At 41.8% G+C, this 24892-nt stretch overlaps 1 protein-coding gene across 4 annotated transcripts; it reads left to right on the forward strand.

Annotated features, from left to right (window-relative positions):
- The first annotated feature begins 1706 nt into the window (after positions 1 to 1706).
- MPHOSPH6 (M-phase phosphoprotein 6) lies at positions 1707 to 23229 on the forward strand. Of its 4 annotated transcripts, XM_047836451.1 has the most exons (7): positions 1733 to 1794; positions 2419 to 2560; positions 3469 to 3524; positions 7281 to 7393; positions 19162 to 19252; positions 21975 to 22069; positions 22526 to 23229. In XM_047836451.1, the coding sequence occupies exons 4-7, from the start codon at positions 7284 to 7286 to the stop codon at positions 22659 to 22661; spliced, it is 432 nt and encodes a 143-aa protein (XP_047692407.1). In that variant the 5' UTR covers positions 1733 to 1794; positions 2419 to 2560; positions 3469 to 3524; positions 7281 to 7283; the 3' UTR covers positions 22662 to 23229. The 4 variants fall into 4 exon arrangements, with proteins under 4 accessions (XP_047692408.1, XP_047692404.1, XP_047692406.1 ...); XM_047836452.1 differs by lacking the exons at positions 2419 to 2560; positions 3469 to 3524 and adding an exon at positions 6509 to 6621 and having other exon boundaries at positions 1707 to 1794; XM_047836450.1 differs by lacking the exon at positions 3469 to 3524 and having other exon boundaries at positions 1730 to 1794.
- Positions 23230 to 24892: the final 1663 nt, after the last annotated feature.

Consider the following 24892-nt stretch of genomic DNA (forward strand, 5'->3'; position numbering starts at 1 on the left):
CTTTATTTTCTCACAGTTTTGGAGGCTAGAAGTTCAAGACCAAGGCGTCAGCAGAAGTGATTTTCTCTGAGGCCATTCTCCTTGTGTGCAAATGGCCATCTTCTGTGTCCTCACACGGTGTTCCCTCCGGACGCATGCAACCCTGGGGTCTCTTGGGGTGTCCAAATTTCTTCTAACAGGGACACGGGTCAGGTTGGATTAGGACCTACCCTAAGGGCCTCACGGTAACTTTATCGCCTCTTCAAAGGCCCTGTATATCCAAACGCAGTCCCATTCCAAGACCAAACTCTTGATTAGTTTTGGAGGGACGCAATTCGACCGGTAACATGATTACCTCTGCTGTTTCCACTGGGTAAATTACGACCACTCCTGTCTTGTTCTCACTTCAGGACCTTGACAGTTGTGGTCTCCTCTTAGAACACTCTATCGCCAACTCTTCACGGAACAGGTTTTCCTCAACTTTTAATCCTTATAGCACTATCATCTGACGAGAGCCATCCTGGGCCCCTTGACCTACAGTAACCCTCACAGTCACGCCATCACATCGTCGTTTTCTTCCTTCCGCGGCACACCCCCTCAGGGCGGCTCTAGGGAAGGGAGGTCGCGTGTCTTCATCCACGGCTGTAGCCCAGAGTCGCGCACTTCGTCACGGATGAGTTTCTGTAACCACTTACCACGGTAGGATGGCTTTGCCGACCCCGCTGAGAAAACCTGCGGGGGGGAGGGGGAGGGGGGCATCTTTTCCCCCAGTTTCCGGAATCTCGGCTCTAACACTTCCTGGCTGTGTGAACTCTGGTTAAGTCCCTGAACGTCTCCGGGCCTCACGTTCCCTACCGACGCGACGACGACATTTTCTTCGTGAGGATTAGGTGAAGTCGCGCAGGTAAAGTACCCAGCGCGGAGGACCCGGCGTCGCGCGGGCTGCCCGCCGAAATGGTACTGTCAGGCCGGGTGTGTTCCAGCGCGCGGCACCTGCGAACGGTGTGGGGCTCGCCCCGGGCGGGCCACGCAGCGCCGAGGCCACCGTCTCTCCAATCCTTTAAGACAGGTGGCCGCCCTGTCCTCGCGCCTTCGCTTTCACGCCCGGCGCTTCCACAGAAGGCCCGTTCGGGTTCGAAGACGCGCACACCCGCGCGGTTTCCCACGCGTTGCCGAAGCCGGATGTGGGGGGCGGGGTCTGCACACGCCTGCCTCCCTCCCTCCCTCCGACTCTGGGCCAGCTGAGCGGCCTCCCCGTGCCTCAGTTTACCCAGCCGCCGCACGGGGTGACCGTGAACGTGGGAGAAAGTGGTATACGTGATAGACTCGGTCCAGCCGGGACGGTGGGGCAAGCGTCTCAAAGGTCTCGCCGGCCCGACTGAGTCGGCGACGCGCGGCAGGACGGAGTCCGTGAGGAGCGGCGATATTCGGCCACCGGCCGCCGCAGGCCGCTCCGAAGGGCCCGGCTGAAGCCGCGGCGGCCGGCGCTCGGGCCTCCTCCAGGACCTCAGACGTCTCCTTCCCCGTGTCAAGTCCCTCTCACCCCGGCACCGCTAGCCGTGTCCTTACCCCGAGCTCCTCCGTGAGGCGAGCGCTCCCTGAGGCGACGCGCGGAGATTCCGGGGACGCGCCGGAGCGCGAGAAACGGGGCGGAACCACGGGGCGGGACGACGCGAGCTGCGTAAGACGGCGCCGCGACGCAGGCAGCAGTGCGCGTGCGCGGCGGGGGCTGGTGGTGGCCCGCGGCCCGGAGCAGGAGCCAACATGGCGGCGGAGCGCAAGACGAAGTTGTCCAAGAACCTGCTGCGCATGAAGGTGTGGGGACGCCGGGGAGGCGGGCCGGGCGACAGGGGTACCTGGGATTGGCGACCCGGCCGGGGCCGAGGCGGCGGGCGCGCGGGGCCACTGCGGAGGCCACGGAGGGCCTCCAGTTCGGACGTTCATTCATTCACTTAGCGCTGGCTCTGCCTTAGGCACCGGGAGCTGGGTTATAAATCCGGCAGCTTCCCTCATAAAGCGCGCGGACAGATAGGACAGACACGTAAGCAAGCAGGGTGGCTCAGCACTAAGTGAGGTGATGCTCAGAGCCCCGGGAGCCCTGGGAACTTCACTTGCGCTTGGGCAGGACCGGGCCCTTAGGTAGAGACTGAAGGGTCGGTGGGAGGGTGGGGCATGGCAGCACAAACCGAGGGGAAAGCGACTTCAGAAGTCTGAGACGCAAAGACCACAACATCTGTTGAGCTTTCCAAGAACTAAAAATAACTCGATGTGCTTGGAAGACAAGTAGCAAAATGTGGGCCTGGAAAAGTAGCCAGTGGCCACAACATGTGAAGAATTTTAGGCCAGATTAAGGATTTTTTCCCTTTATCTTGTGAACATGATGAGGAAGCTTTTGAGCAGGGGGAGCGGCATCTTAGCTGTGCTTCTTACTTTTCAAAGTTACCTTAACTGCCCTGTAGAGACTACATTGGTGAAAGAAAGACCTGACAAGGGACAAAATTGCAGTCGGAAGGACCAAACAAGAAGCTCTGATGATCTGGTTGCAATGGCAGCGGGAATGGAGAGAATTATAACAGTTGAGGTGAATGTCAGCTTTAAGCGAAATTGATTTTAGATTCGAAACTGAATCAGTTTAACAATCAAATGATTTTAGGGGCGCCTGAGTGGCTCAGTCGGTTGAGCGTCTGACTTCAGCTCAGGTCATGATCTCGTCGTCTGTGAGTTTGAGCCCAGCGTGGGGCTCTGTGCTGACAGCTCAGAGCCTGGAGCCTGTTTCGGATTCTGTGTCTCCCTCTCTCTCTGCGCCTCCCCCGTTCATGCGCAGTGTCTCTCCCTCTCTCTGTCAAAAATAAATCAACATTAAAAAAATTAAAAAAAAAAAAACATGATTTCAAAGTGGAAGAGAGAAAAAAAAAAAAAGACAAGTGTAGATAAAATGAATACAGGAACTAAAACGGGAAACAACCAGGCCTTCAAACTTGAATAATAACAAGGATTTATACTTTCTGCTCTGTGTTCAGACAACTGTTCTAAGTGCATGTATCAACCCATGAAATCCACATAATAATTCTGTGAAGTAGGTTTAGTTATTATTCCTCTATTATAGCTGAAGCACTGAAAAAGAGAAGTAAGTAACTTGCCTAAGGTTACACAGCTAATAAGTAGTATAGACAGGACCAAACCCAGGCAGTCTGGCTCCACATCCCCTGCTCATAACTACTCTTCCATACTGCTTGTCTCTGAATCCTACTGCGCAGTGTTAGATATCATGCTTAAAGAGTAATTTCCAGAAAAAAGGAAGCAAGGCATAAATAATGTTTCGAAAGATTGAAGAGTAAATGTTGCATGTGCCAGATTCGAATGGGGTTGAGCTAGGGTATGAGTAGGGATGGATAGGACGAGTGAGGGTGGAGGGTAAGTCATATCATTTATAATTTCTGAAGTTCTTTTTTCATACATATTAGCAAATTTTGAATTTTTACCCAACAGAGTCTTCTTTGACTTCTCATTTATAATCAGAGCAGTGGAGTGGATTGGCAAAGCAGGTACATCAAATGAAGATACGCTGAGTAAGACTTTGACGAAAGATCCGACTCAAGAGTTGGGAAGGAAGAAGTTACCTTAAAAAAGTATCAACCCCTACCCTAGTGGTTGGGAAACACTCAACAGGACATTGGAAGCAAAGAAGAGGGGGGAGAAGGTTACACATATTTTCTAGTTGAGTTATCAGCTTCAATCATTGATGAAAAAGAGCTTTTTGGCAGGACAGCAGGAGATACTATGCACAGAGTGGAGTATAATGCACATCCATTCCTACGAGAATTAATGGAGCAGCTGCATTAGGTTGCTGTATCCAATGTAGCTGTTCAGCCAGAGCAAAGTATAGAGCAAGAATAAAAGAGTTGAGGATTTAATACTAATACAGTTGTTTTCAGGTGTACTTGAAATCCTCTGACTTGGTCAGCTGTTAGGAGCTGGAAATGATGGGCGAAGTAGAAAGTAAAGGATATAGTTGGCTGTTCTCAGTGTCATTTTAGCTCTGTTGGACTCTTAAGACAGGAGTTGCTGAACTACTTCTGTAAAGGGACGGATGAAAAATACTTTAGGCTTATGGGCCACTCACTATTGTAACTACCCACCTCTGCCATTGTAACTCAGAACCAAATGAGCATATCTTTGTTCCAATAAAACTTTATTTACACCACCAGACATCCAGCCTAAGGACTATCGTTTGTGGTACCAGCTCTAGGTCCTCTGTTGTGCGTAAAGCCAAATCACTAAGCTTTATAGAGTGTTCTTAGATGCTGTGAAGTCAGGAGAATTGGATTGCTACCTAAATCGAGTTGCTTGATTTTATATTCACAGGGTGTTCTAGCCTTGCCATGTGCACAGAGCACACATATATAGATAGCTATTTTGTATGCCATAAATACTACTTGACTAAAAATAGGAGATAAAAAAGCAGTTGGGCAGGATTGGTGAGTTGTATTACCAAGAATATAAGATGAAATGAGGCATCTGGGTTTAAAGAGAACCACCCAGGAAAGAGAGTCTGAAGAAATAAAGCAAGTCCAGACTTACATTCAGAGAACCTTTATTGAACTCTTCCTGAGTACCAAGGGCAGCCAGAGTCCTAGTTATATAAGATGAATAAGAGACATGGTCTGCTATTCAGAATCTCAGTCTTTTGGGAGACACAGAAGAAGCAAAATGAACAATAAGCTAGTGTTTATAAGGCTTTTAGACATAGGGAAAGGTACTCTTTTATGGGAACAAGTCGGTGAAGAGCTTGGCCAAACTCAGTCAGGGAAGACTCAAAGGACATGTGCTCTGGGCCTTTACAAGTTGATATTTTGCTGAGTAGAAAATGGAAACATGATGTTGAGTAGCAGAGACAGAGGACTGGGAAGTACAGAATATGCATTCCAGAAACTGCCAGTTCTTTCAGTGGAAGAGAGAGGCTTCCACTGAAAAACTGAGGCTATAGACACAGGTAAAAGGAGAAAGGAAGACTACAAAACACTTTAGAGTGCAATCATTTCTTTTACATTTATTTAAAATTATGAAAGGGGCACCTGGCTGGCTCAGTCAGTTGAGCGTCCAACTTCAGCTCAGGTCATGATCTCACAGTTTGTGGGTTCAAGCCCCGCATCAGGCTCTGTGCTGACAGCTCAGAGCCTAGAGCCTGTTTCAGATTCTGTGTCTCCCTTTCTCTCTGCTCCTCCCCTGCTTGCACTCTGTGTGTCTCTCTCTCAAAAATTTACGTTAAAAAATTTTTTTAAATAAAGAAGTAAATAAAATAATGATGGATTCACAGGAAGTTGGAAAAAGTCTACAGGGAGAGCCTTTGTACTCTCCCTGTCTTATATCGCTAGAATACGGTACAAAGCCAGGCAATTGACAGTGGTACAATCCACAGAGTGTATTTCATTTTACTGTTTTACGTGTGTGTGTGTGTGTGTGTGTGTGTGTGTGTGTGTGTGTGTGTGAGAGACAGAGAGAGAGAGACAGAGAGAGAGAGATTTCCATACAGTTTATCAACGAGCAGATTTATGTAATTACTTCCACATTCAAGATACAAAACTGTTGCATTACCATGAGATTCCCTGAAGCTGTCCCTTTGTAGCCAACCCAGTCTCTTCTTTCCCTGAGCTCTGGCAACCATGAGTCTGTTCTCCATTTCTCTACTTTTGTTACTTCAAAAATGTTATGTAAATGGAATCATACAAGATGTAACCTTTTGGGATTCGCTTTTTTCACTCAGTATTATTCGCTTGAGATCCATCTAAGTTGTTGAGTGTATCAATAGTTCCTTTTTTATTACTGAGTAGTATTGCATGCATTGGAAGTACCTTAGGACTTAACCATTCACCTGTTGAAGAATATTTTGGTTGTTTTCAGTTCTTAGCTGTTAACAAGTAGAGCTGCCGTGAATATACCTGTATAAGGTTTTGAGTGAACATAAGTTTTCATTTCTCTGAGATAAAATGCCCAAGAGGGCAATTGCTGGGTCTTATGGTAAGTGCATGTTTAGTTTGGTACAAAACTGTCAAGCTGTTTTCCACAGAGGCTGTACCATTTCATATTCTCACCAGCAATAGTATGAGTGATTCAGTCTCACTACGTCCTCAGCAGAACTGGATGTTATCACTGTATTTTATTTGTAAATGTTTTTCAAGTTTCGTCATTTCATTTAGCATTCATTGGCAAAGCCCTTATACCTAAAAATGCTTATGTTTGGGGGAAGGTTGGAATGAAGGGAAAAGTAATATAGAGCTTGGACAAGAGCTAATTATTGTTTTGCTGTGGTCAACCTCTTAGTGTGTTCACTGGTTCTCCTGAGGAAATGTAGCTGTTGTGGGAAGATACCAGCAGCTGAACTGTGGGTTTCTCTACTGCCCCATTTTGAATTGTACTTTTGCACGTTTTAGAATAAAGAGCAGCCGTAGAGGTGAGCAGCCTTTCAGAGGATAGAGATATGTGAAGAGCAGGCTTATAGATACAGCTTTGCTTTGGTCTGTGTTTACAGAGCCCCTACTATGCATCATTCATCATGCTAAAAGTGAGGAAGGAGACAATCTAGACAAAGTCCCTGCCCTCAAGGTCTCCAGAAGAGGCAGATGCTCAAGGAATTAAAATGTGGTGAGACTATTTGAGGGTGTCATATGAAGCATCTGGGAGAGAAATCCCGATTTTGCTTACAGGTATCAGAGATAATTTCACAGGGATGGAGTAGTTTTTCCTATACCAGAAGGGCCAGGAGTTGGCCAGGTGGAGGAGCATGAGAAAGGCCATTCCACACTAAGATCAGCAGGTATGAAGACCAGTGGGCTCCACGAGTCGGTGAGAGATTCAGAAAGTACTGAGTCTCTCACCTTCTTTTGGCCCCTCTCACTTTCTGTCTCCACCTGCGTGTCATGATCTGTGTCTTTTGTCTTAGCCTTTCCCCACTGGCCACTATGTAAAACTAAAATATTTATGGGCTACTGATCGAATACAGTTTTTTATTGCTTGTTTTATTAAATTAGACGGACTAAAGTGTGGTAAAGATCTTTCTGAAGTCTTCTGTAGGAAGTCCACATACTTTTTTGTGTGCTCTAGTCAGCTCCCTGCTAGTCTGGTGTGATGCCGTCTAGGGCAGAGCTAAGCTACTTTGGTCACACCACCTCCACCCTCACCCCTGAGATGGGATTCTTGAAGAAACGAGGGAAAGCATGTGGAAGAATAAAGTTATCTGTGTTTTCCTCCACTCTAACTTGGGAAAACCAGTTGCTGACACTGATTTTGTTTTGTTTTGACAGTTCATGCAAAGGGGACTGGACTCAGAGACCAAGAGACAACTAGAAGAGGAAGAAAAGAAAATCATTAGTGAAGAGCACTGGTACTTGGATTTGCCAGAGCTTAAAGAAAAGGAGTAGGTTTATTAGAAATTATATCAGTGATGCTTTGGGCATTCAGAGGGAAATCCCTGCAAATATGACATCTTCATTCCAGCGACACAAAGCCTGTAAAATAATACCTGTTCGGTTTCTTGAGTTAGCTTTGCAAATAGTTTTCTAAAATTATTAAATCTATATAAGTTCTACTTGGATTTATACATTTTTACTGGCCCTCATTTATAACATTATTCTTTTTCTATATTGAATAGATGAATCTAACCCGCTTGTCTCTGGTAATAACCGGGGGGCCTTTATAAGACTCTGGCCCTGTGCTTCCTGTCATATTAAGTTTGAAGATTAAGTTTGAAGGTGTGTACTTTAGGGCTTTCCAGTTCTGTGTGAGTAATAGAGTTCTTCATCAGGCTGAGCTTCTTAAAAGCAATTCAAGAGTTTTAGGTTTGTTTCCTTTATTTATTTTTTTTAATTTTTACTGCTGTTAATACCAATCATCTTAGCTAACATTTATTGAGTCTCTAGCATGTATCAGGAATTGAGCTAAGCACTTTATATCTCTTAATTATTTAATCCTCAGAGCCGACTTAGGAGCTGGCTACTCTGATTCCATCCCTTTTATAGCTGAGGCATCTGAAGCTTAAGAGAGAATAGTTTGCCCAGAGTCCACCACCTGGTCATGGCTAATGCTGGGATAACATGCTAGATTGTTCCTCCTGGTTGGTGCTTGATAAATAATTTTCAATGAAGGAGCAATAGATTCATATCATCCATTGATTTTATCTAAATTCTTCTTAAAACTCTCATTTCTTCTAGTTGCTTTTTTTTTTTTTTTTACCTTAGTAAGCTCTATGGGACAGTAGTTTTATTTAAACTTTGTCCGATGATTGAAGATGTTGCTGATTCAGGCAATTTAAGTTTTTATTTTCTTTACCTAATAATTTTTTTCATTTTTAACATGTTAAAATTCCCTTGTTCATTTGGCTGACCTTCTCTGGATCTTTTCTGGAAGGCTAGGTGTCCTTCTTTAAAGACAGAAAGCATGTCCCCCCCAGGAGATATGGAAGGAAGGTACTTTGTTTTTCTGCTTGCTTCTCTGTTTGCTTCTTTCCACTGCTTCTCACAGGAAGCAATATGGCAGTGAAGGCGGGGAAGATAATGCCAGGGGCTGTGCAGATTTGCGGGCAGGGTGGCATAGGAAGGGACCATTACTGGTAAGAAGCTGTAATTTAATTTTATACCTTGACTAAACTTACACAAAGTATTCCAGATATTTTGTTACTTACTTTTATTGAAAGGCAGGATGGTTTCTATCCTGTTTTCAGTATTCTTCCCCCCCCCCCATCCCCCCAGCATATTATTCCCAGAAAAATGACCTTTAGGTTCCTTTCCTAGGAGGTAAATGTCTCCATCCTTTCAAGCTATTGTAACAAAATACCATAGACTGGGTAGCTTATAAATAATAGAAATGTTATTTCTCACAGTTCTGGATGCTGGAAATGCATAATCAAGATGTCATATTTTGGTGATGGCCATTTCCTTGGTTCATAGCTAGTGCCTTCTCACCATGTCCTCACCTGGTGAAAGGGGCTAGGGGTTTCTGTGGAGTCTCCTTTGTAAGGTGCTAATCCCATTTATGAGGGCCCCACCCTCATGACTCTGGCCACTTCTGAAAGGCCTCACCTCCTAATATCATCTTGGGAGTTAAGATTTCAACATACGTATTTTGCAGGGGATACAAAGAGTCAGACCCTAATGGTAAATAATAAGCTTCTGCCATCATTCAGCACCTGTTTTGTGTATAGATGCGTGTATTGGGTCAAGTTGTTGTCAGGAAAAGATGACACTGTCAAATTGGGTAATTTGAGGAGAGTATAACAGGTATGGGCAGGACACAGGGAAGCCACCAGGGACAGTGCATTCATCATAGCTTGTGTGATGGGAATAATTTCCACTCCAGGCCCAGAGGATCAAGGGGAGGGAGTGGTTACTGAATCGGAAGACAGGCCTGTGGCGAGTGCATCTTACAAGAGCTGCTACCCTCAGCTGCTGAGGTAGTCCCACAGGAAGGAAGCCTGGTTCCAGACTGCAAAGGACCACTTCCATTTATAACATTCATATCAGCCTCCCAAGATATGGAGTAGGGGAAGATAATGAGAAATAAATGTGGAGAGGAAAATGGATGAATGTCCTCAGGATGTGTATTTTTATCCCAAGTAGGGAGCCAGTGGAATGGATTGGTTAATTAAGCGCATGGACTCTGCAAAGGGGCAGACCTGTGTTTGATGCCCAGCTCTGCCACTTACTTACTTGTGACCTCGGGCAAGTTACTTAACTCGTCTTATGTCCTTTGTATATTGGGTGTGATAATAGTATCATACCTTATGAGAAGTAAATAGATAATATATGTGATGCACTCACCACAGCAGGTCAGTCCTATCAAGCACAGTAAACTCTGGTGGCACATGTATTTCCTTATACTTGATTGTTATGGAATCCACCCATTCCTTCTTGCTCTTTTGTGTTTGCGAATCCTTCCGTGGTGGTATCATCTGAATTATTCCAGAGGGTCCCTGCTATCTCTGAAATTGGGGATTTTGCTCTAGAAGTCTAGAGGATGCCATTTGTAATGTCAGCCATATTGCTACAATTCAGTGATGACATTTAGGGCTATTCAGTCCACACCTCCCCTTAAGGGATACCCCTGGCCAATGCCTAAGCTGTGTAGCGGATTGAGGACCTGGTTGCTTTGCTTCAACTTAGAACAACCACAGGACCTTCCGAAGTCCAGAGCTGTTCGTAAGGGCTGAGGCCTTAGTGTAACCACATTGCTGGTCACCTTCTCCTGCTGTCCTTATTTCCATAGAGGGGCATCTCCCAAACAGCACCGGCCAGTAATACTTCTGCACACAACTCTGTCTCAGAGTCTGTTTCCAGGGAACCTGATAGAAGATGCTTGGTATAAATTCCTAGAAGAATTTACCAGATCAGAGATTTCACTGTATTTTTGCCATATTGATTTTCTCCAAAGGATGTGCCCCAGTGCAGAGAATAGCCAGTTTAATTGCTTTTTTGCCACAGGATGTTGCTTTAAAAGTATGTATTTGGCTACCATGCTTCTTGTGCTTGCATATTGTGGCCTAATGAATGTTAGGAACTGTGAGAGCTGAGATCATACTGTAAACTAACAGGTTAGCTTGCCACAGTTTCACGGATGCTGGTGGAAGGTACAAGACTCTTGGGTCAGACGCAAGGACTTCATTGCTCACAGCACAACACACAGTGTGGGTATCTCTTTTGTGTCATTTCCTGCTTGCTCCCCAGATCCCGTGGGGGATGATGTGGTGAGGCCCACCTGTTTGTGGTACCCACAGTAGTTTTGCATCACAGCTGAGAAGTCCTGAACTTAGGACTCCTGTTATCTTTGATACTGGAATACAAGCCAACTTACCCTTGGCCCCAAGAGAGACATTATTATACTGGACATTAAGCAAGTCTGCACTTTGCTCCGAAGGAAGACAGTAGCTCTGCCTTTCAAAGCAGCTCACTATACACACATCCCTGAAAAGATGTTCCAGAGCAAAAGGGCAATGAACGCCTCATTCACAGGAGAGACCCATAGAGAATTGTTTCCCTACCGGGTGTTTTTCCCCTGCTTTGCCATGCATGTTATTTGTGGATTTAGGGCAAGTCTGGGTTTTTTTGAGTACTTACTCATCTATAAAAATAGATGAAATCAGTAATATCCTGGATGTGTTTTGACTCTAAAATTATAGGGGCGCCTGGGTGGCTCAGTCGGTTAAGCGGCCGACTTCGGCTCAGGTCATGATCTCGCAGTCCGTGAGTTTGAGCCCCGCGTCAGGCTCTGTGCTGACCGCTCAGAGCCCGGAGCCTGTTTCAGATTCTGTGTCTCCCTCTCTCTGACCCTCCCCCATTCATGCTCTGTCTCTCTCTGTCTCAAAAATAAATAAATGTTAAAAAAAATAATAATAAAATTATGGGTCCTCATTAATGAAAATTAGGATATTAAAATACAGAATGCTTATAGTTAAGTTTTAGAATATTTAATTTTTTGCTAACTCTATTAATTTTCCTAATTATTGAAACTATGCTTATAGATAACATCTGTGTCCCTTTTTTATATTAAAGCTGTTGTGTTAATGGAAACCCCTGGGAAAGGCCCTCTCAGGGAGCAGTGGTCCTGCTGTGAATCCATTCCTGGCCCCTGCTTCTTTCTTTTGTCTGAAGTGAGAGTAGTTATGATGCTTTCCTGAGGGGGGTAATTGATTTGGGAGATGGATGAGGTTTTATCTGCTGCACTGCCCAAGGACCAAGATTAGGCAATTGAGAAGGAATCTCACATTTGTGGAAAAGGCTGAACAAAAATTCAGGAGAATGTGTGCCTGAATTTAGGCTGTCTCAGGGAATGGGAGGTGCTGAAGGAGGTGAGGTGCGGGCTGGACTAGAGAGCCAGGTAGAGAGGAACCCAAAGAACAGAGGTTCTCCAAGTTTTGGGCTCAAGGACCATTGACATTTTGTAAAATTATTTGGAACCCCTGAAGAGATTCCATTTGTGTAGTTTATTTCATGTCGATATTTACTGTGTAAGAAATTAAAATGAAAATTTTCAAATGCTCACTCTACAGGTAGCCTCATTAACATGTTAGCACAAATAACATATTTTTCATGAGAACATAACTGTTTTCCAAGATAAAAAAAAATTAGTGAGAAGAATGGCACTGTTTTTACATTTTTGCAAATCTTTCAGTGTCTGGCATAATAGAAGATGTGTGGATTCTCTGGGTGATTTCTCTTAACCCTCGCATTCAACCTATTGTATTGTAGTCTGTTGGTTTGGTTGAGGGATATAAAGAAAATCCACCCTCACACAGATGATGTAATTGAAAAGAGAGGAGTATTATAATAGCTTTTCCAGGTAATTCTTCGACACTACTCCAAAACCCAATAAATAGTTTCTTTACAGTTAACTGCAGCATGGAGTCTCAAAGCATCAATAAATTTTTCATAATCATTAGTCTACCTTACATTTTGAATAGACCTTTTATCCATGCATGATTTCATAACATCATGCATTTCTCATTTGGAAACTGCTAGTTCGGTGAGTTGTATAGATTTTCTAAATGTTAACTCATTTCATTGTATGATTTCAAAAAACATTCATTAATATTACCATCGGTTTCATCAGAAAAATCTTTTAAGTATTGAGAAGCTATCAAACCCAAGATGCCATACACAAGCTATTCAAAATTCTACTTTTTGCTTGAAAGCTTGAATTTTGTTACTGGCAGCAAGTATTGTCAGTTGTTCCTTTGAAGTGACGTATATATATATACACATATATGTTATGTATTATATATGTGTATATATAATATATTTACTATTTTGTATGCAGAATATTGTTGAAGACTGAGATTAATGAAAATAGATTTTTTACTGTTTTATCAAGAACATTCTTGTTGGCTTCTTTCCCTTTTTAAAGACTTTGAAAACCAACAGTGAATAATGCAATGACTACTAGTGTAGTATGGTATCACGACTTTAATTCATGCTAAGGTGAACTTTTACTCATAATTGCTTTTGCACCCTCTGTGTAAGGGTCAACACAGTGAAGAAAACAACATCTTACTGTCACTGTGAAAATAATACTGACTTCCTACCAGCATTCCCTTCTGTCACTCCTTCTCCCTCACGGAGGCCTCCTCCCTGTTTCTCAGACAGGTCCCTTAACACTGCCTTCTCAGGACCTTTATCTAGCTGCTCTTCCCCAGCTGTCTTCACATTTTCTTCTTCATTGCCTTCCATACTTGGCATAGAGTCCTATTTTCATTTTGTAGCCAAACGACAAAACTACAACTAACGTGAGTTCGCTCCTTGCTGAGTTACAGATAAGGACTACACGAGATGGAGTTGTCCACAAAGCAAACTTTATTTGCAGCAAATAAGGAGATCACAGGGAATGACTTCCAAAGCCATGACTCTCCCAAGTAGGGGCAAGTGGGTTTCTTTTACTTAGGATTAGGATGAATATTCAGAAAGGGGAACTTTGTCATTGCATGTAAAGGCAGACATGAGGCAGTGCAGGCGTACTTAGAAAACATGCCTGTACATACATCCTATGTTATGTGAATGACGCTTGTGCTCCTCCGAGGGTGGAGACTAACACTGTAGGGAGGCCAAGGGAACTGTCGGGAGAGGGGAAAGGACTAATGGGCATGCTCCCACAGCTAGTATAAACTGGATGGGTGGTCTTGGGCTCCTGATACTGGGCCTTTCTTACTTTTGAAACAGCACAGGGAGTTTTACAAGTGGTTTATTGTCTCTGGTTAGGCTATTTCCTGGCCTGGTAGAGTGTGTGTTTTTGGTTTCTCTTTGTTCCTTTAAAATCTTTACTGAGAATTTCGCATTTCTTTGTAATTCTGACACCTCCTAGGAAGTTCTGCTAGAAGTGTGCTTGAGCATGTAGGGCATTGATCACCCAAAATAGCTGGGGACCTAGAATGACTTCTCTGATATCACGAAAGCTGTGATTTTGTCTTTCTTTTTCTGGGGACCCCCAACTCTTTCTGCTTAAAATTTGTCTTCGGTAAAGGTGGAATTGTTGGGTTGTAAGGTTGGCATATATATTTAACTTTATGAGAAACTCTCAGACCGTGTTCCACAGTGATTGCACCATTTTACACTTTCACTAAAGAAGTGTAAGAGTTCTGATTTTTCCAGTCCTTCCAACATTTGAGGTTATCTTTTTCTTTTTACCTATTCTGTCATTCTAGTGGTGTCTCATTATGCTTTTTAATTTGCATTTTCCTGGTGACTGATGTTAAAGAACTCTTATGTGCTTATTGGCCATTTCTGTATCTCCCTTTGTGAAGTCCCTATTCAGTTCTTTTGCCCATTTTTAAAAATGAAATAGTTACATTTTTTTCTACTATCTTCTGTTACATATTTATCCATCCCTCTATACATCTGTCAATCCATTTTATTTTTAGTGTATTTCAGAGTAAGTTGCAGACATTTTCTCTCTGAACACTTCAGCATGCATATCACTATGTAGGGTTTTGTTCCGTTTTGTTTTTTAGGTAAAACTTACATACTTCTGTAGAGATAGGAGTTCTTTATATTTTGAATACAGATCCTTTAACAGATGTATATATTGGGAATATTTTCTCCCAGTTTGTGGGCTTGCCTATTTATTAATGTTGTCTTTGATGAACAGTAGCTTTTGTTTTGTTTCATTCATTTTTTTGCCTTTTATAGTTAGTTCTTTCTGGGTCCTGTCTAGTGAATCTTTGCCTGTACCAAATTTGCAAATATAGTTTCTATGTTTGCTTGTAGAATGTTTGTAATTTTAGCTTTTACATTTTTATGTGTGATCTGTCTTTGATTTTTATGTGTGTGTGATTTTGTGTGGTGTGAGGTAGAAATCAAGGTCTGTTTTTGTTTTGTTTTGTTTTTCTATAGAAAATCAATGGTCCCAGTACCATTTATTTAAAGAAAATATTTTTCTTTACTCATTGTTTTGATGCTGTGGTCAAAAGCAATATGCTGTATTAGTATGGGTCTTTTTCTGGACTCAATTCTTTTGCACCATAAGTTTTTCTATCCTATCGGCTTGATTACTATGGATTGCAGTCTTGAATCTTGCAGTCTCGAAGTCTTAAAATCAGATAGCGCAAGTTTTCTTTTATTATTTTCAAGATTGTTTTGGCTAGTCTACATCCTTTGTATTCTCATATAAATATTAGAATCAGCTTACTAATTTCTTTCCGTGATTCCCTTCCTCCTCCAAAAAATAGGATTTTGATTGGCATTGCATTGATTCTGTAAATCAATCTGAGGAAAATTGGTATCTTAACAAAATTGTGTTCTTCAGTCCATACACATGATATACCCATTTATTTAGCTATTATTTAATACCCGTCAGTAATTGCTAGTAGTTTGGAGTGGAGAGGTTTTGTGTATATATCCTTAAATATATCCCTGTGTATTTCATATTTTTAATTCCTATTGCAAATAGCCTTTTCCCCAAAATTGTTTGTTGTATTTACGTACTTAGAAATGTTGTATATAGACCTTGTATTCTGTACTGCGCTAAATTGATTCACCAACTCTAGTGGTTTTGTGTAGATTTCTTGAGATTATCTCCATATGCAGTTGTCATCTACAGAGAAGAAAATTAAAACTTTTATTTCCTTTTCTTCCTTTGTTGTTGGCTAGCATCTCCAGTACAATGATAAGAATGGACATCCTTGCATTGTTTCTGATCTTACGGAGAAAGTATTAACTATTTTACTGTTAAGTATATAAAATGCTGTATGTTTTCCTAAATGTCCTTTACCAGCATGAGAGATTTTCCTTTCTCTTCCTAGTTTCCTGAAGACTTTTGTAAATGATGTTGTATTTTGTCGAATGATTTTTAATGAGTTGATCATATGGTTTTTCTTCTTTCCTCTGTTAACATGGGAATTATCTTGAGATTTCAGTTTCACAACAACCTTATGTTTCTGAAACAAATCACCCCTTGGTATTCATAAGTTTTGTATATATAGTTCTTTCGATTTGCTAATATTTTAATAATGATTTCTGCATTCATATTCATAAAGGATATTCCACTGTAGGTTTCTTACAATGCCTGTAGTTTGGGCCATAACATGAGTTTGGAAGTGTCCCTTCCTTCTCTTCTCATTTCTTAGTTTGAGTAAAATTGGTATTGTTTCTTCCTTAAATTTTTGATAAAATTCACCAGTGAAGCCATCTGGATCTGGAGTTTTCTCTCATAATAATGAATTTAGTTTCTTTAATAGATAGAGGACAATTCTGATTTTTCACATCAGATACTGTATTTTCTGTTGTAAAATTTCTATTTGATAAGTTTTCATAATTTCCATATTTTAATTCATGTTCCTTATTTGTGTCTTCATTACATTTCTGTGTTCCTTTAAATCCTTGAACATACTTAATATAACTGTTTTAAAGTACTTTTTGTACTAATTCCATCATCTCTTTTTTTCTATTTATTTGTTTTTCTCCTGTTTATGGGTCACATTTTCCTACTTCCTTACATGTTTAGCAACTTTTTACTGTGGCCTCACATTATGTATTACATTGTTGAGTACCTGGAATTTGTACTTCCTTAATAAAGTGTTGAATTTGTTCCATCAGGCAATTGATTTACATTCCAATCAGCTTGGTCCCTGTTTTTGTTAGAGTAGGTTTTATGGCCTTGACTGTCTTGCTAGATGAGTCCTACTCCTGAAGGGTGACCTTTCTTTTCGATGTCAAAGGATATTCAGCTTGGTCCCCCCACTCTAAATAGACACAACTGAAACATTTCCCTCCTTTGTGCAAATCTTGTATTTGTTCAACGTACAATTTTAGGGTAAATTTTCTTTCTCAGGGATGGTAAGCTAGAAAATGGTCCGCCAAATAAAATTCACGTCCTCGTCCCTGGAACCTATGTTAGCTTATATGGCAAAGTTGACTTTACTGGTGTGATTAAGTTAAAGATCTCTAGATGGGGAGATTATCCTGGATTTTCTGGGGTGGGCCCTAAATGCAATCACGTGTATCTTTATAAAAGGGAGACAGAAGAGAAGGCAGAGGTTACAGTGATCACAAGCCACAGACTGCTGGCTGTCAAAAGAAAGCTGGAGAAGCAAGGAATGAATTCTCTGCAGCCTCTGGAGGGAGCTTGGATGGCTCTGCCAACACCTTGATTTTGGTCCAGTGACACTGATTACAGACTTCCAGAATTGAGAGCATAAGTTTCTTGTTTCTTTAGCCCATCCATTTTGTGGTAATTTCTTATAGCAGTCCTAGGAAACTAATGTACCAGGTAATTCTTCTCCTGGAAATTGTTTTTTTCCCCTGACACTGTTGGACTTGACCTGCATGTGTACAGTCTAGTATTTGGCCAAACATTCAAGGGAAACAAATATGCAAAATTTTGCATAAAGGATCCCAGAATTCCTCTATATATCTCCCCATCTCTGGTCTCTTGACCCATATACTTCATCCCCAAACTTCAATTTCCCTTTTCCTTTCAGTAAGACCGGGCTTAGTTTGGGCTCCCACTCCCACTCCACAGTCTAGATGTTGCCTTCAGTCCGAAGGTGGGCATTCATTGCCTTTAGTCAGAAAACTTACTTCATCTGGTTTTTTTCTCTCAAGCATCACAGCGCTGTGCTTTGACTTGTTCGTTTCCTACTTAGTCCTATTTTATCGTTGGCTAAAGTCGGAGGACTAGTTTGATACCAGTTGCTCTCTTAAGGACAGGAGTGAAATAACCTTCATCTTTTTCCACTGTATAATATACATCTTTATCATCTGGCACCACTCTCGAATGTGACCTCCTTGAGAGCAGAGACCTACTCATGGCTGTCCCCCCAGCTTCTAGAACACTGCCTGGCACACAGTTTGGCCTAATAGGTGTTGGCTAAGTGAGTGAATCTTGACAAGAAGGGCCTGCTTTCTGCCAAAGAAGCCAAAATGGCCAGGTGTTTACTTTCCCAGTGTTCTCTATGGTTTCAGGCTGTAGTCAGATATGCTTACCTGGGACTGGGGTAATAAACTGGTGACTCAGAGGAAGCCCTTTTGGAGTCTGAAACACATCTGCATCCTCCTTCCAGGGCAACACAAGTTGCTGCCCGGTGCCCTCTGCTGTCCAGAGATTAGCCCCCTGACATGCAGCAGCATTTTTACCAGGATAGGTTTTACCATGTTTCAGTTGGGGGTTGACGACTTAGCTACCTTTATTTCTGCCTATTTTCCATTCCTGCTCATCCAGCTATCCCAGAGATTCTGTGAGATACCTGGTATCCTTTCAATAAATTCCTTCTCTGCTCAAGTCAGTCATTGTTGTTTGTAGCTAAGAGCTCCAGCTAATACGCTCTCTTAAAGCTGGCCGGGACTCTGATTTCAGGGTATTTAATCAGAACTTAGTAAGAAGTTGGTGGGGTTGGGGATGTAAACATCAAAGAAACTGCTTCAGATTTGGAAAATTCAGGTGTTTTGTTTTTTTTTTTTTAAATGTTTATTTATTTTTGAGACAGAGAGATACAGAGCATGAACAGGGGAGGGTCAGAGAGAGAGGGAGACACAGAATCTGAAACAGGCTCTGGGCTCCGAGCTGTCAGCACAGAGCCCGACACGGGACTTGAACTCATGGACCGCGAGATCATGACCTGGGCTGAAGTCGGACGCTCAACTGACTGAGCCACCCAGGTGCCCCCGGAAAATTCAGGTTTATCATAAATAGTCTAGATCTCTATGTTGTGTAGGCATTTATGCCAATTAAATGTGTTTAGGCAAGGCTGTGCCTGCAGCCTCCAGCTCTTGTCTTCTAATGGCTTTGCTGGCCAAGGTCATCAGTTTTTATTTCTACCCCTACTTTAGAAGTCTTACCTTACTGGGGTGCCTGGGTGGCTCAGTCGGTTAAGCATCCAACTTCGGCTTAGGTCATTATCTCGCGGTTTGTGGGTTCGAGCCCCTCATCGGGCTCTGTGGTGACAGCTCAGAGCCTGGAGCCTGCTTTGGATTCTGTGTCTCCCTCTCTCTCTGCCCCTCCCCTGTTCACGCTATGTCTCTCTCTGTCTCTCAATAATAAATATATAAATGTTAAAAAAATTTAAAAAAAAATAGAAGTCTTACCTTACTTTTCCTTGATTCTGCTAAGAACCGGAAGATCGATTTTTCACTTGAAATCCTGACTTTTATTTGCTGTGCTTTGTTATAAGAAGACATGCCACTAACACAGGCTTATTTTCCTGCTTAGGTGTTTCATAATAGAAGAGCAGAGCTTCTTGTTATGTGAAGACCTTCTCTATGGAAGAATGTCATTCAGAGGATTTAATCCTGAGGTTGAGGTATTAAATATAATTGCTTCCCATTTTAAAATTTTCCAATTGAATTCTTTCTGCTAATAATTGGGTTTAGGTTTTTTCCCACCGGGTAGCATTTCTTCTCATTATATAGAAAATAACAAGTCTTGAAATACTGCTGTAGCTATTTAAAGAAATTGCAGTGTTGCTGCCTCACGTTGTGGTGGAGTTGAGTAGATAATTTAATACAGCAGCACGCGCTCCCTGACAGCGCTTCCATGAGTGTTAGAATCTCAACTCCGGGCTTTTACAAGAACGTCCAGGTTTTATTCATGCGATGCTATTATGAAAAATTGTTTTCTTGCATCTAGAAACATATCTTTTCTAATGGAAAACGTTACTTAAGAATCGAGTAATTTGACTTTTTAACGGACAGGTTTTAATCTGAGCTTGTAAATAGAGTTTTAAATGAATCCTTTGGAAAGTTTGTTTGAAAAGTAAATATTCACCTTATGAGCTGTTGATTTGAATTTCCATGCCTCAGTTTTGTAGAGAAGCACAGACATTCATTTAACAAATATTTATTAGCATTCTGGCACATGTACCAGAAGCCATCGTATCAGGTACTTGGCCAACCAAATGGAGGTTTATGATGTAAATTTTTAGTTTGATGACTATCACGTGAAGCCAGGGATTCTCAGCCCTGCCACCACTGACATCTGGAGCCAGATGATTCTTTGTAGCTATCTGTGTATTTTGAGATGTTTAGCAGCATCCCTGGCCTCTCCCCACTAGATATCAGTAGTGTGCACGTGCACACATGTGGCCCACTTGTGACAACCAAAAATGTATCCAGACATTGCAAAGGTCCCTTGGTGAACAAAACTACCCCTGGTTGAAAACCACTCTATAAGGATGCCTGAAGAGAACCAGAGTTCACCACGCTAATCGCCACATTAGCTAAATCTTTATTCAGAGATTGTAGGTTTTCTTTCTTTTCCGTTTTTTAAGGATGCATGATAATTAAGATGTTATCTTTACCTTACACAAAATCAACACTAAAAGTGTTTGTTTTTAATATGTAATTTCCTTGCCTTGGCCTGCTTAAAGATTTAGAGGAAGAGAAAGAGGGCAGTGGGGTAAGGGGGGAGGCGGGGAAGCAAAGATTATGAGTGTTCGATGCCCAGGGACTGGGGCTGGGGGTAGGCAAGCCCTCCACAGTATGTCTCGTACAGTGAGAAAAGAAGTTGGCCTGGCCCTTGGGTTCTGATGTGGGAGCCTATTAGAAAATGGCTTTCAGGACTGGTACTCTGAAACACAGAATACATTCTCTCTGGGAAAATGTTTTGAACTGTTTGGCTTACAGATCTGCGCTGTTATGAAACATGAGAAAATTTAGGTATACAGCTGGTTATGAAAAGGTACCAACTTGAGAGCACTTACTTCATTATAAGCAGGATGTACTTAGAACACATTTTTAATGTTGCATGTGTCTTTACTGGCACCTAGCATGGAGTTCATTTATTCAGTAAATATCTATTCTGTACCTGTGGTTCATCAGCCCTCTTGAGGCATTGGAGTGCAGCAGAGAACCAAAGTCTGTGCCCTCACAGAGCTTCTGTTCCCAGAATTATTTTCTTTTCAGTCCTATAAATGTTGGAAAAGCACCTGAATCTGGTTTCTCTTCTGCTGTCCCTTCCTTGTCCTGCCTTTGTTGTAAAGAAGGTATTGTACATTAAAAAAAAAAAAAAAAGTTTCTCAGGGGGTAACTATCAAGAAAAGGTTAATGTGAGAAAAAGAGTGGAGGAGAGATCCATGGCACGTGGGCATCATGTAGAATGTATTATCCACCCTCTTGTTCCAGAGTGAAGCTGGTCCTTCCGGGGATATCAGAACCAGCCTCCCAGTTCTTCCATCCAGTAATGTGCTGCCCGCCCCCCCCCTCCAGAAATTGCATTTAAGGGCACCTGGATGGCTCAGTCGGTTAAGCATCTGGCTCTTAGTTTCAGCTCAGGGCTGAAACTCTCATGGTTCATGAGTTTGAAGCCTGCATCCATCCCTGTGCTGACAGCATGGGGCCTTCTTGGAATGCTCGCTGTCTCACTCTCTCTCTCTCTCTCAAAGTAAATTAATAAGCTTAAAAAAATTTTTTTAAAGATTGCATTTAGTATTACTCTTGAGTGTAGTATTCTTCCATTCATTCCCATTTGGAGGAAATTTGAAAGTTTGCTTTTTTCTTTCCCCTGCTCACTAGAACATGTTGGCAGTGTGCCTGCTTTAGATATAAGGAACTAATAAGATTTACGATCAAGGGGCACCTGGGTGGCTCAGTCAGTTAAGCATCCGACTCTTGATTTCAGCTCAGGGCACGATCCCAGGGTCCTGGGATTGAGCCCCACATCAGGCTTCGTCCAGACCGAGCATGGAGCCTGCTTAAGATTCTCTCTGTCTCCTTCTACCCTACTCTACCACTCATGTGCACACTCTCTTTCAAAAAAAAAAAAAAAAAAAGATTTATGATCTAAAATACAATTTAAACTTATTAGCAGGAAGTCTAATCTAGTGGCGTTTTTTGTCTTACTATTTTCTTCATTCAGAGCCGACTTCTGTTAGCACATTGTGGAGTAAAGTATTACAGAGAATTCCCTATAAATTTTGGTGACTCCTGTAGATTCTGTGACTTCTGTTTCTCTACCTTCAAATATAATTGATACCAGTTTCTTTAATAAGCCTGTTCCAGCCCTGATAGTGCTGTTGCATTTTTCAGAAATTAATGCTTCAGATGAACTCCAAGAACAAAACAGAGGAAGTTGAAGGTGAAACAGTGGAGCTCGATGTATCAGATGAAGAAATGGCTAGAAGGTAACAGTCACCTTGGAACCACATTATAATCTGGGCCCGGCATTCTTTGTCTCTCACGTGGGTTCTCTTCTTCCCCACCGTCTTCCTTGGAGTGCCCCAGCAGGAAGAGGACTTTCTCCTTTCTCTAAATTGGGCTCAGGCAGGTTCATGCCTGTCACACACACTGGTAGTTGAGGGCTCATGACCGGTACTGCTTCTAATACATATTTTAAAATATACATCTCAGTTTATTCAGGATAGTGCAGAAACAAAACACAGTGAAGAATTTAATCATCCATAGAAAAGTTTATAAATTTTAAATCCGTTTATTTTGATCACAGCTTTGATTTTTTTTATAATCATTGAATATTTGTTATAATTCACTGAATATATAGTTTGATATTCTTGACAAGACTTGATTCCTATCTTATTTGTTTTTGGATTTAATTAAACTTGTGCTGCATACCGTCTTAACAGATATGAGACCTTGGTGGGGACAATTGGAAAAAAGTTTGCCAAAAAAAGAGACCGGGTCAACTATGAAGAAGATGAAAATGGATACGTAAAACCAACAATTAAAGTAAAGAAGATGTTCTTAAAGCCCCAGGATTGAAGTGGATGCTTTAAGACAGAGCTCAGGGGTGCCTCATGAGGGTTAGTGTATTGTGGAACTCATTCTGATGGCTTCTCTGTAGTTATTCAAACTGTGATGTTTACATGTAAAGAGGTGGATAATGTTGGGAACATTCCATTTTTGAAACAGATACGTGGTGGATGTTATACATCCTTTGTTTCATGGTGTTCATCAAGAATGGATTCTTAGCCTTCGAGTTTCAAATGTATATAGGGATGTGGCTGCTTCCTAAAGACTTTTTGACTTAAGATTTTTTTTTTAATGGAGCTCTCGTCACTGACCTTGAATTGGCACATATAAATTAAACCAGTGTTTAAGTTGCCCTTATGTTTCTATTTTACTTTAAATTATGAATCATGCCAAGCCAATGTATACATACATTCTGGAATCAAACATAATGAGGGTTTATTATATATAGATTCATCAAGAGCAAACATGCCTCTCCAGCCTACTGTACTTGCATGCTACCGAGTCATTGTTGGTTTGTGGAATTATTGGTTTTTGTTTAAAGCTTTTACTTAATAAAAAAAAATTATTCTCTAATAAATTAAGTTTTCATATACTTTTTCTTGTCTCTTATGCTTTCAATTAATTATTTTAGTCTAATTCAGTATTGGAACTTTAATCCAAATACTAACTTGAAAAAAACAGCCATTAACTTAGAATATGGTAATGTGTTAGGTTGAACTGTAAGAAATTGGCTTGTATGGGTCAAAAGCAATCACCAACTTTTTATTTTAATTATTATGAAAATCATTAACCCGTAAATATACCCTGGTAAGCTCTGTTTGGACAAAGTCATTGGCACTGAGAGGACACCACTTTCCAAACCAACAGCTGGCTTGTGTATCCTAGAGGTTTTTTTCCAACATATTGACATATTTTGCTTCTTTTCCGTGGGGCCCTGAGTTTTCACTGGCCCCAAGAAAGAAAATACACAAGATTTTAGGATGTTAATTATAAAATTAGGAGAATCTAGGGCGATTCTCTTGTACAAAGTCACAGTGTTTTCCTTAAGGCGTATTTATTTAATCTGAATGGTATCTCGGAGCTGGTATCTCTGGTGTGTATTCCATCAGCATTGTATGGATGGGAGAAAACTCTGCCTGCCCATGAGTGGCAGGGGTAACCCTGTGCTGTTGCAAAACTGTAACAGGATCAAACAAGACCATTCAGGTAATAAAATAGGATTATCTGACAAATATTGGCAGACTATGACTTCCAGTGGCTTCTCTCCCACTCATAGCAGGCTCTCACACCCACATCCCCCTCTTTGACCTCTGCCCTGATCATTATACCAGATGGTCACTTCATCACATGTAACATCCATGTCACATGGATTCTGTCCTCAAACCTGACACCTCTCTGCTGCTACCTCACAGTCTTCATTTAAACCTCATGGGGATGGCCACAAGTCAGAAATGAAGAATAACATAGGAACAAGTCTGCAGTTCAGCCCACAGACCTGTAATTCATGGCATCCAGATTCGGAATGCAATGATAACAGAAAACCTGAACTACAGCAAGAGTGTGAAGCACACATGCATGCTTGAGCATTGGAGATCCTATCAGGTATTTCATCTAGAAGAGAGCTGATAATGGTTGGACTAACATGTTACCTGGAGGAAAATAAAGTAAGGTAGAAGCAGTTCTGGTGAATGTTCTCCAAATGAATAACCAGCATGACAGCACTGCCAAGGGGCTGGCTGTCCTTAGATGCCAGCCACGTGCCCAGAAAACTGCAGTTGGGTCTGATGTGCCGTTGAACAAATAGTGAGTTCTTACACTTGGCTGGGCACTGAATTATGGGCTAGGATTGTAAAGAATCATCTATTCTTTGCCCATGAAGAAACAGATAGGAGACATTACAGTAGCCCATTCAGTGCCACACTGCTTTTAAGTGCTAGATCTGGGATTTGAATGCAGATCTGTTGACCCCAAAGCCCGTGCTCTTTGTCTGATGTCGCTCTGCGAGGGAAAGCAAAAGAACGGAATTGGGAAACAGGCAGAAAATAGACTGACCCCAGAATAAGTCCATACTTTTTTCCAAACAGTGTCTTTCAGAATCATATTGTACTACCCATACATAGTACCTCTATCATTGTACTACAACATTTTAAGTTACTTCCTTTTTTATAAATTTCCTTTTTACAGATGATAGAGGAGTTAAATTCACATTAACCATCAGTTTCCAACAAGAATGATTTATT

Source organism: Prionailurus viverrinus, chromosome E2 (assembly GCF_022837055.1).
Source record: "Prionailurus viverrinus isolate Anna chromosome E2, UM_Priviv_1.0, whole genome shotgun sequence".
Lineage (NCBI taxonomy): Eukaryota > Metazoa > Chordata > Mammalia > Carnivora > Felidae > Prionailurus > Prionailurus viverrinus.